The following is a 13,133-nucleotide window of genomic DNA, read 5'->3' on the forward strand; positions in this document are numbered from 1 at the left end:
GATACAAATGGTTAGAGCGAATGGGACAAGCTTCCTTCTATTGTTTTTGTGTGAGTGTAAGGGGAGGAAAGGAAAGAAGCATAAAAAAGAAGAAGGTCAAAGCAGACAGAAAAGAAAAAAAAGAAAGAAAGAAAGAAAGGAGAAAGAGGGATAGAGGGAAGAAAGGGAAGAGAGGGAAGAGAATGGAAAAAGGGATCTTCAAGTCTTCTTCCCTGAAAGCCACGCGCCATCCTGTGGAACGGACACACACCAACGGAAATGAGCACAAGAAAAAAAAAAAAGAAAAGAAAAGAAAAGCAAAGGAAAAGCAGGGTGCAATTGTAAATAAAAATGCCTTGTCCGAGATGGTTCGCGCCAAAACAGATGGCTTTCTGGCAAAATATAAAGACATTTTTTTTTTTTTTTTTTTTTTTTTTTGCATAAAAAGTTCCTCATGCACAACACAGACTGTAGCCATACTAAACTGAGGGCAAAAGAATGGGAAGGGGGCTGGGCAGGCCAAAAAGGTAAAAAAGCAACTGTGTTTATGTATAAGAGTGTATGTGGATAAAAGAGAGAGATAAACTAAATGGGATTAAGATGAATTTGACCCTTTCAAAATGCGATGCAATGCAATGCTAGGGATGGTTATGGATATGTCTTATTTCAACACACTTAGCGTAGTCCTGTTGCACTTAGTCTGAGAGATATGGATAAAAAGGAAGAGCCGGACAAAAAAAAAAAAAAAAAAAAGTGGGTCTAAACTCAGGGCCTCTATTCATTCCTCACATTCATTCATTAGTCAATTGATTCAGGGCCTAATCCTCCTTTAATACAGGCTTGAACCATCCCTTTCAACCATTACACAAACATACACATTGCCATGTTTAATGTCTGATGTCTGATGTCTGATGTCTGATATCTGACATGTTTTTTTTTTTTTTTTTTTTTTTTTGCTTTGCTTTGCTTTGCTTTGCTTTGCTCTCTTCTTTCCTTTTTTTTTTTTTTTTTTTTTTTTTTTTTTCTCCGTCAGTAAACTGGCCCATCTTTCCATCCTTCCATCCATCCATCCATCTTTCTTGACGTGCAAGGTCTTCGAATTGATTGGATATCTTTGGTTGGACACAGACCCTGATTAACCAACAGAAACACGAGTTGTCAACACAGGGGCGCTACACACACGCAGGGTTGGGATGGTCCAAGTTTAAACAATGCAACAACAACAACAACAACAACAAAAACACATGAGATAAACGATCAAGTAGAAAATAATAATATATAATAATAATAGTAATAATAAAATAATAAAATATCAACAAATGTTGATAGATAATATATATAAACATAGAAATGCATAAAATGAATAAACGATTTACGCCCGTCTTTAACAGTAGTAAAAAAAAGATAGACTCAAAAGGCTCACAAACCAAAGCCTGAGTGGAGGAACGCAGACCGTAACCAAGGAGAAAAAAAAAAAGCAAAGCAGAAAAAGAAACAAATAAACAAAAAAAAAAAAACGATCCATGTGCAAGGAATACACATTTTTTGTGTTCTATTAACAACATGCAACTAGGAAATAAAAATAATAAAATAATAATAATAACAAGGTATTCAACCAAAGTCGAGGTTCAATGTTGCATATCACAACAACATTGAGCCCAGCTGAAGAAAACACACCTCCAACTATCGTAGTGTCACCAGCGTGATCATCAAATATATATAGAGAGAGAGAGAGAGAGAGAAAGAGAAAGTGGAGGAGAAGGTATAGGATGGAAGAAGGTGGGGGAAGAGAAGGGAAGGGAAGGGGAAGAAAAAAGGGTCAAGTCTAGGGAGATGATCGTTTGAAATGCACAAACCTTTTTTTTTTTTTTCTTTTTCTTTTTCTTTAAACTGGACGTTTGCCCGTCGATTGCTGGTTTCTATTGGATCTGTCTTTGATTACCGTCACTCTCTCACAAAAGTCAGACCCTAGCGGATAATAACAGAAAAAAAAAAAAAAAAAAAAAAAAAAGTTAATATGATAAAAAAAAAAAACATTCTTCCCCTCTCCCCTCCCCCCCATCGCGGATTATTAAGCCCGAAAGCAAGTGTAACTCATAACAAGGTGGCAGTGTGACAACAATCGACCCTTTTGCTGACACCATAGGTGTGACCATCCCTAGTCCCCTTTTTAAACAACATTCGACGCAATCCTGTCAGTCATTACAATCATCCGAAATGTCTCAATGAATGGGATAAAAAAAAAAAAAAAAAAAAAACCATTCACGTTTGACAAAGATAATAATAATTATAATAAAAAGACTAACAAGTATCACCATGGCTGTGAATGCACGTGTTGTTGTTGTTATTGTTGTTGTTGGCAAAAAAAACTGATAGAAAAGAGTGATGTCAAGAAAAATAAAAAATAAAAGTAAAACATCCTTCACTTTCCCCACCCACCATCTCCACTCCTGACCCAACTATCGGGGCCCTTCTCCGCCTCCCCCCTGGGAAATCGAAAATCTCAGACAAAATGACATAAAAATCTCCGCTGGTGCCAACGTGGGTCATTTCCCTGAACAGCTCTATTGTTGCAGAAACAATTGCCCTTCCCTTTCAAATTGAAACATGCGCAAACAATGTATGCAAACTACTTGTATTGAAGAGCTTTGACGACAGAAGGGAAGTAATAAGAAAGCAAAATGTGTATAAGGGATTGTGGAATAGTCGAATGAGAAAGGAAAAAGAAAAGATAATGATCTGATTCATTGATGATAATGATAATGTGGATGGGGAGGTGACGACGATAATGATAGCGATAGAGATGGGAGTGGAGATGGAGATGGAAATAGAGATATAGTTGGATGGTTGTGGCTGTAATGGCGATGAAAGGGTTCCTCTCTGTTGAAGATGAACTGGAAAAAAATCTTGCTTACCAGGTTGCTGGTTGTTGGACAACTGTGTCAGTGAAGAACGGAGAGAAGATTGATGTTGCAAATAAAAAAAAATAGTGAGGATGATGACGGGGAGTAAGAATCTCTGTCAAATGTCTCACTGTGAGATTGGATTGGTGTTTGAGTTGGTAATGGCGTGTGTAAATGTATAAATATATAAATGTGTATGGTGTATGTGTGTATGTATGGGGAAAGGACACGGCGGATGAAATTGAAGAATGGTTAAAAACAAAAACAAAAGAGAATGAAAAAGAGAAAAAGAAAGAAAGACCCAGTGACAAAGACTTCAAGAAAGGTCAAAGATGTGAACAATAGAGAGTAGAAGAAAGGAAAAGAAGGAAAAGAAGGGAAAAATGGGGGAGCAAAAAAGAAATCTGCGATGGCTTTGACGGTTTTAAATGAGCGCAATTCTCTCCACCCTTTCTCTTACTCCGACCGTTTTTTTGTTTTTAATATTTTTTATTTTATTTTATTTTTTATTTTCCCTTGCCTTGCCTTGCCTTGCCTTGCCTTGCCTTGCCTTGCGTGCAAAATGAAAGAGGACTTCTTGGTTTGCTTCAAATGTTGTTGCAGGGAAAAAAAAAATAAAAGTGGGCCCAAGTTGTCATCATCAAGGTTAACACTTGAAGGGTTGTTTAAGAAGAAAGAAGATAGGAAAATGACTAAACAACAATTCATCCGTCCATAAAACATTTAGTCATACAGAGAAATGAATCGTTTGAATACATTTTCAATCAAACAGTGCACCTGCATCGCATGGTGTAGGGCGTGGAGGTAAGGGTGTCTAGTGTCTAGCCTTGCAGAAAAAAAAAAAAAAAAAAAAAAGGGATTCGAGCCTTGGTTATACAACAACTTTACTGTACAGCAAGACGAGAAACAAACAAGCAAAGACAAAAAAGAGACAAAACAAATAAACAACTGTTTGCCCTGCTCTTCGCTCTTTTTTGCTCTTCATACTCTACCCTGTTTGTCCCTTTCTGCACCCTTCTCCATTCCATTTTATGCCTGTTTGTATATTTGAATATGAACAAATGAATGAATACAATAATGTATGCTTTTTATTTATTTGAATACAAATATATAACATCTATACACATCAATCACGTATTATATTCAAATATATATACTGTCAAACGCTAAACCGGTTATCTTGCTAAGAGCATTAGGGTGCTTCAATTTTTTTTTTTTTTTTTTTTTTTTTTTTTTTTAAAAGCCCAAGAGAGCAACTATAACTGTAAATGTGCTTTGGAGAGAAAGGACAATAGGCTTAGGATTTCATAGTCAACTCACTTTGCTCATTCCTGTCCCATGTCGTGCAATAATGAACATTCATCTTTGATTGACGATCCCTCCCCTCTCTCTATCTGACTAAATTCAAATAAATAAAATAAAATAAAAAAAGCCCAACGAGAATGGATGAAATTTATCCACGCGCCTTAAACCTTCATTCGTCCATTGTCCTTTCATCATCCATATCAAAAGCCATATTCATCGTTTTACTGTTCCCATACTCTAACAATGTATATACATTTATACATATCATATTCGTTGTACCTGTGGAAGGTCTTTCCTCTTTGTCCTCATCTATATCCTATACTACTTTATTATTTATTATCTCTTATTCTGTCTTTCTCCCACATTCCATTCGTATATGGATTCTATATATGATTGCTAAATGTCATGACCAAGATTACCAAGAAAAACACCGAAACAAATTCCTTGATCAAGCGAACGAGTTTAGACCTTTAAATTATTTTTTTTTTTGCTCACGCCATCATGCTTTTTACGCTTTGGCCGTAAATATAAAATGTTGTTTTGTTCCATATAGTGGGTCCTATAGTGCCTAGAGTAAAATCTGTAGATTACCTCAGAGATAAAATATCTCCATTTGGCTATTTCTTTTTGAGCCCTTTTTTTTTTTTTTTTTTTTTTTTTTTATTTTTTTATCCTACTTCATTTGAAAAAAAAAAAAAAAAAAAAAAAAAAAAGTCTCGATCATTATTTTTCCATGGCCCGAAAGATAAATATTAATGTGTAATACCATATCAAATGTATTGTATATTTATATAAAATATAATTGTATATAAACAATTGGGTTTTTTGCTTTGCAAGAGTTGTATAGAAGTGAGTTGGAGGTTGAGAATGACGATGGCATTGGCATATATACATTTATACATTTCTCTCTCTCTCTCTCTCTCTCTCTCTCTCTTTATCTCTTGCTCACGCTTACTTTTACATGAGTTCTGATATGTATAAATATATATATATATATATATTATGTATTGAGTATAAACATATATATATATATACACATATGCAAGTGCTATGACTTCAATAACGTGCCTTGGTGTCGTGTGATGAATGGTCCGGATTTTCATTACGCCCTGGACAAGAAGCATTGCAAATCTTTTTTATTTTTTTTATTTTTTTTATTTTTTTTTACAGGAACATCTAAAAAAACCCCAGGCTACTGCAAAAGCAAGGGTCTAAATGTTATAGTCTATTGACTCTCTCACCATTTATGCAAAAAGGGTTTTTCATTAAAGAGGAATTAAAAATATTCACATGCACCTACAATGCCGTAAGTTTTTTTTTTTTTTTATATATATAATTTATATATTTATATATTTCTCTACCATGCCTCTTAGCTTACGCATTGGTTTAAAAAAAAAATGTAAAAATAACAGTTTATGACAACAGTGTACATTTAGGGCGTCTACAGCGTTGCAAAAGGGATCAATGTCTTTTTTTTTTTTTTTTTTTTTTTTTGTTACTTATTCCACTAATTATGCTGTATACTATTCATACAATGTATATACTGTATATATATATATAAATACATCTTCCTCCTTTGCATGTGCGTAACTGCATAAACGCATCATATTCGCGTCCGAACCCTCCGCATTGAGTACATGTATATCTGAGTATATATATACAAATGTGTGTGTTCCATTAAAAAAAAAGATACTTCTAAGAATCTTGCCACAATTCGGATTTGTGTAATTCCAGAGAATAGGAATAGGACCCCTTCCTTTCCGTTCGTTACATGTTACATATATATATATTGAGCACATCGCATTTGTTATCCGATGTCCGATGTCTGATGTATATTTATGTATATATATAATATATATATTATACATATATATATATATATATACATATATACATTGCATTGGTAGATTTATATATATATTTATATCCATTAAACATCTCATATAAATATATACATGTGTAATTCAAATAATAGGGGATACGTTATGAAGAATTTCACTGAATGGATCGTTGGCCCAAGACCCCAAGGTTACGCTGATTTTGGCATGGCATGGCACCGCATGGCTCTCATTCCCTCCTATCCTTCTCTCTCTCTCACTCTCTTGATTCATCATTTAGTCCGACAAGAAGTATGTACTGCATAATCCCATTTCCAGCCTAACGTCTGCACGTTTTGTCTACGCATTAACTGTCGGAAGATGAAGCGTCCAGATAAAAAGGGGGAAAAAAAAAAAAAAAAAAAAAAAGGCTGTTGGACTATGCCCCTTTTGTTTGGCTCTTTTATTTTTTTTTTTTTTTCCCTAGCTTCATAAAACCGTGTGAATATGCTCAGTTTGTTTTGATAAAGATGAATCCCCGAAGGTAGAAGGTATGCAGATTAGAGACAAGACATTAATGAAAGGAAATAAAATAATAATGATGATGATAATGATAATAATAATAACAATAATAATAAATAATAAAATGGAAAGCGAAGAATCGTGTTGATATGTGTTAATGCATGTGTGCATGTGAGAGTCGCGTTCATGTTCTATTACGGAATAGGAGGGAAAATAATAAGAATGCGGTATATATATACGTTGGTAGGTAGGTAGGTAGGGTAGGTAGGTATGGAGGTCTTTTTTATGCTAAACGTTTGACCGAAAGAAAAATACGAAATGCATTGATATATACCGGCACTAATCAACTTTCTTTTCTATTCTTTCATCAAGAGCTTTTGCCTCTTTCTTTCTTTTCTTTCCATTGTTTTTTTTTTTTTTCTTTTCTTTTCTTTTTTTCTTTCTTTCTTTTCCTCCTTATTTGCTTTGGCTTAATTGGCTCTTCTGTATTCTCTCCGCTTTGCTTACATGTGCAACTTGTTCATGAGCAGAGTGAAGTTCAAGTTGAATGTATACTTTACTTTGTACCTAGTGAAAATATCGTAATATTGAAATAGCCTCTTCCCGTTTGGGCAGTAAAGAGATGAAAGGGGGGAGGGGGGAGAGGAAAGGCTAACGCGTAATAATTCACACGAACGAGAAGATGATAGATTATTAGTATATATTACTGTTACTATTACTATTACTATTACTATTACTATTACTATTACTATTACTATTACTATTACTATTACTATTACTATTACTAAAGCAAAGCTTGTGAATAGGAAAAATAAAAAATAAAAAATAAAAAATAGCATAATTATGATTAAAGTATTGCCCACATTACTTGTCCCCACCCCCTTGCTCCCCCTCCTTTGGTCCCTTGCTCCTTTGTTCCTTGGTCCCTGACTTAGGGTCCATTAATGCATTATTGTTATTATATGTATACTGTTTTTTTGACTTTTTGCCGTTTTCTATTTTGATTTGTCGAAATGTTTATCCAATAGATATTCATGAATGGGATTTTTTTTATCCCACGGTCCCAACATGCATTAAAGACATTAAGAAAATGATGTGTAATACACATACACATACACATACATATACATATGCATATACATATACATATGCATATACATATACATATGCATATACATATACATTTCTATCTTGTACACAAACACTTTATTATATGTATACAAATATATATTATTGTATATAATATTTATTGATTTTTTCTAGTGAAAATGACGAGAAGATATATATGTATCTATATATCTATTTATCTATCAATGCCAGAGACTCATGAATGTATTTTATATATATATATTCATAAAAATATATAACACGCTCAAAAGATAAGAACTAGATTGGATGTATTTTTTGGCAAGTAAAAAGAATCTAAGCGCCTTGATCAAAGGAAAAGGAAAAAAAATAAAAATAAAAAAAAAATAAAAAAACCAACAACGACAGTAAGAGTCCTTCCTAGATTCTAACCAATATTTTGTTGTTGTTGTTGTTGTTGTTGTTTTTTGTTTTGTTTTGTTTTTTTTTTCTTTTTTCTTTATACTAAATATCATATGATTGCTCCTCAATGCTTTAATGTCTCAACTTGTTTTCAAAAGACCAAAGTCCTAATAATCAATCCTTCCAAATACACAGCTAAAAAGTAAAGTGAGAAAAAGAAGACTTGATTGTATATATCTCGAAGGGGAAATACAAAAGATAGGGAAAGATATAGATAAAAGAAAAAAAGAAAAGGAAAAGGAAAAGGAAAAGGAAAAAAAACAGACAACGGTGATAGGTGATGATGATGCGTTGGACGAACTTTTTTTTTTTTTTTTTTTTTTTTTTTCTCTCTGGGCATCCTCGCTTGATCACTCTAGAATAGTAAAAGAAGTCAGATTGTGTATCCCTTGATCAGTTTAAGGAGCTGTCTGTGTCATTTGTGTCCTCGCATAGTTTTTTTTTTTTTTTTTTTTTTTTTTTTTCCCAGGAACAACCGTTATCATTTTAGTTTGTGTACGCGTAAATACGATTTTGGGGGGAGGAGGGGGGGGGATAATTAATGCACGTGCAGTGCGGAAGGCGCATAATGCGGCCAGGGCAGAAAATATTTACATATCTTTCTGTGTCCAAGATGTGCCAGACGGGTACTCGTCAAGGAGGCAAAAAAAAAAAAAAAAAAAAAAAAATTATCCACAGAAGCCCTGACCAACAATGCATAAATGTTGACGAAATCCTTGTTCCTCCTTCTCCACTTGTGTGATGTATCAGAAAAGGAAAGAGAAAAGAGAAAATAGAAAAGAGAAAAGAGAAAGGAGAGAGGAGAAAGGAGAAAGAAAGGCAAGGCAGAGAGAGAGAGTGTGTGTGTATATGTTTATGTGTATATGCCGCGAACGTGAAATTGAGACAAAGGCCATAAAGTATATATAAATGTAAGCATTTGTCAAAAGAAAAAATATCGGATAGACATTCCGGCATTGCAATGCAAAGTTAAAGTTAATTATTGTTGGACAACAATACGTTCGATGCAAAGCAAACTCGCAATCTCATTCACTCCTTTTTGTTATTGTTTTTTTTTTTTAATAATTAATACATATTCTTATTGAATATATATATATTATATACATGTATAAACATTTATTTGTGATTGAGAGCCAAATATAAAGAAACAAAAAAAAAAAAAAAAAAAAAAAAAAAAAAAGGAAAAGGAAAAGCAGAAGGCACATCGATGGAGAGGATAGGAAAAGGATAGAGTTTCATTTCTCACTTTTTTTTTTTCATTTTTTATTTTGTTAGTAAATATTATTTGTAATGTAATGCCAACGTTCGTATGTGGATGGTGAGGCGGAGGAAATATATATACACAAATGCATATGTATATGTATATACAAGACGTATGCAAATGTGAAAGCAATTGGTCCTTCTAGTTCTCTTCTATCCCATTTATTCTCTCGAAACCATAGTTTTCGCCTTTTGCTTTACCCCATTGTTTTTTTTTTTTTTTTTTTTTTTTTTAGTTCTCAAGCTTGAGTACATTAAGCCCTGTCTCGATTGTAACCATGAAAGCCATGCCAATTGATCATGATCATGATCATGATCATGATCATTATCATTATCATTATAATATGAATAAATATAAATATTTTGTATATATATATATATATTTATATATATACAATAAGGATCTGTACGCATAAACAACAGCTTTATTAAAGCATCAAGTGAAACTTAACTAAACTAAACTAAAATAAAATAAAATAAAGTAGTAACGAGATAATGATCTTGTAATTCGATAATAGAAACAAAAAAAAAAAGTCAAGTAGAGCCAGGGCAAAAGTGTATATTGTGTGAGAAAGGAAGAGACAGAGAGAATGAAAGAATAAGAGGAGGATAGAGAGATATAGATCTATGAGAGATAATTCTTTGGGCTCCGCTCGACCTTGCATCGTGACAGGGCCTTTTTTTTTTCTGAATGACGTGCCTGACATCTAAACCATGAGAGTCATAAGATTTCCCCTTCCTTCATGACATTTATAATATATATATACATGTATATATATCTATACCATGATTCATCTATACGACCATGCAGAACTCTCGTAAACAGACTGACCAGCCTTCCTGGACTGAGTTGAAATTTTTTTTTTTTTTTAAAAAAAAAAAAGGCGTCTGGACCATTGCGCGTTTCTGCTATTGTTTTTTGTTTATTCAGCATCAATGATTTGGAACAGCCACAGTACACAACTATACATTTGTATATTACGGAACTATTTTACAGTAGGAAATACTTTATATGTATCATAATAATATATATATACATTTATACAAATCAACATTGGTTTATAGATTTACCTCGCGTCAAATCCAAAAAGATAAATGGTACATTTAGAAAATATAATAAAGACTTTAGGAATGTTCGTTCCACCATTCCACCATACCCTTTTTTTTTTTTTTTTTTTTTTTTTTTTTAAAAAAAAAAAAAAAAAAAACCAGCTCGTTAATCGTTGTTCATGCTCAAAGGCAACTACCAAAAAAAAATAAAATAAAAAATAAAAGAAAAGAATCAGGGCCCAGAAATGGACACAAACACTGAGTTGCGATTTGGTTTTTGATTTTGTGTACACTTTACGTGGGGAGTGTTTGTGGTGTATAGAGTAGAGACTATGTGGAGTGGAGCCTTGTTGATAAAAAAGTATACAGATTTATATCCTCACAGCCATGTTTATAATTTTATATATTATATCCATCGGCTCTCGTCTTTCTTGTCAAGATGAACATCCACATATTGCATTAAGCATTAGTCAGTCCCTTATTCTGACTGCATGTTTGTATACAAATGTATACATTTCTCTGTCCTTGAGAGATAGAAAAACTCGGAAATGATAAAAGAAAGAAAGAAGGAAAAAGAAAAGAAAAGAAAAACTTATTGTATATATATATACATGTATATAAAATGAACATGTTCTACATGTATACATTTCTGTATTCTTTAATATTGAGATATATATCTATACAAACATACAGTTTTAATAAGTAAGAGTTTGTGCGTGTTTGTTGATGATTGTGTACATGTGCATGTCTCCCATGTTACAGCTCTACAGCTTCCGAATATTATTGATAAAAAAAAAAAAAATATGGTCATGAACGTTTCCCATAACTTTTTTGTGTAGATTCAAAACAGCTTTCTTGTGTTTATTGATGATTGTTTATATATATATATATATATATACATATATACAAAAAGGATTTGGACAACCTATGATGATTGTCCTCCTGACAGCTGACCGATCCAATATTTTACTTGAGCGTGGAAAGCCTTGGATCAAATGCAATGGTTGTTCATCCATCTTGTCCTTTTCTGTCCATGTTGTTGTTATTGTTGTTGTTTAGATTGATCATAGGCTGTTGTTATTGTTGTCCCCTGTGTGGTTCAAGATATAAACGTTACCCATGGACAAGTAAAAAAAAAAAGAAAAAAGAAAAAATAAATCATTTTCGCACCATAAATCGCGCAAATGTAAAATTTTTTTGATCATTTGAAAAACATTAATCGGGCCAGACCTTCATTTTCTCTCTTTCTCTCTCTCTCCCTCTCTCTTTTCTCTTCTCTCTTCTCTCTTCTCTCTTCTTTTTTTTTTTCTTTCTTTCTTTGTCATTTGTTTATGAGGAAACAGAAAAAAAAAAAAAAAAAAAAAAAAAAAGGGTGATTGATGTGTAAACACCTTAAATGGTGACAGGGCCAAGCATTAATTATACACAAAACTACGCCTAACAACAACAGCAGCAGCAATCAATTGGACTACATACGTTTATTGATTTGTTATATATATTGAATCATTGAGTATGAGCAATTCTAATCTTTCTTTCATTTACATATTCAGAGCAAAAATGAAGCAAAGACATTCTGTTGTATACATACTTTTGAAAGAGAAAAAAAAAAGTGTGGACCTCCATGGTTAGCTATATCGATAGTGTTCAGTAAAAAAAAAATAAAAAAAAACTTTTATTGGCAAGCAAAGAAAAGAGAAAGAAAAGAGAACAAAAGTGCCCTCCAATTGATCCGAGATGATCTGCCCCCCGGTCTGTTGTTGCTGTTTGTTGCTGTTTGTTGCTGTTTGTTGTTGCTTGTCATTGGTGTTATGATCATGTCACGTTGTAATTAAAGTGAACATCGTGTCGAGATCGAAGGATCGGATTAATAGCATGGCCATACCTATAGTTTTCTCGATTTTTATTTTTTTTTATTTTTTATATATTTATCCTTCGATTAATTCTATGCCGCACAACTTTTTACTTGACTTGAAGAATAAAAGTGATTGCAGAATGGGCTTTTGTTAATTGTTTATATATATATATCTACATCTATACTGTTAATACATTCGTATATTATATATACAAAGGCTGTTGTTTGTGTGTATATAATACAGGTTAATATTTATATTAAGGTCATCCCCACGTGAGACGAAGAGGAAGAGGAAGATGAATGATTAATGCGGGGAAAAGATTATGAAGCGCGCATCGCATGGCGCTTTTTTTTTTTTTTTTTTTTTTTTTTTTTCTCTTTTTTTTTTGCGAGCAGGCAAGGCGGGGGCGTAAAAATATTTATATAAATATAATAATAAATGCGTTTGCGAGTTGCGAGGATCCAAGTTTTGCGAACTTGGGCGCAGCTTTCTTCCGTTGTCCAATAGTTTTGCCCCAATGAGGTTTACCTCATCCAATTGTTTATTTTCATTCTCCAATGAATAAAGGGTTATACATTTGCAGTACATGTACTGTACAGTAATTTGGATAGATGGTTGTCCCTCTTTTCTTTTTTTTTTTCTTTTTCTTTTTCTTTTTGCGCAGCTATTTTTGCTTTGCATTGACAACATTCTAGTTGTCCACATGATCTGGATTGATGCAATAACAATGATGCAACAAAGATCCTATAGATGGCTGTAAAGGCGCCAAACGATAGACACTATCGCTATTGGGCTTCTTCATCAGCATCTTAACTTGAACGTTTATATGATCCCTATGGATTAAATCTCTCTTCTTCTCCCTGCGCCTCTTCCTTCCAGAGGACAAAAAAGAGTTT

At 33.1% G+C, this 13,133-nt stretch overlaps 1 protein-coding gene across 1 annotated transcript; it reads right to left on the reverse strand.

The window, feature by feature from the left end:
- Positions 1–7,082: 7,082 nt before the first annotated feature.
- On the reverse strand, positions 7,083–7,468 carry BCR41DRAFT_401145 (hypothetical protein; the record flags this gene model as incomplete). The annotated part of the gene is made up of 3 exons (XM_022029196.1): positions 7,083–7,093; positions 7,234–7,310; positions 7,395–7,468. 3 exons carry the CDS (start codon positions 7,466–7,468, stop codon positions 7,083–7,085), a joined length of 162 nt encoding a protein of 53 aa, XP_021876455.1.
- Between the last annotated feature and the right edge of the window lie 5,665 nt (positions 7,469–13,133).

This window comes from Lobosporangium transversale (assembly GCF_002105155.1).
Source record: "Lobosporangium transversale strain NRRL 3116 chromosome Unknown BCR41scaffold_58, whole genome shotgun sequence".
In the NCBI taxonomy this organism is placed as follows: domain Eukaryota; kingdom Fungi; phylum Mortierellomycota; class Mortierellomycetes; order Mortierellales; family Mortierellaceae; genus Lobosporangium; species Lobosporangium transversale.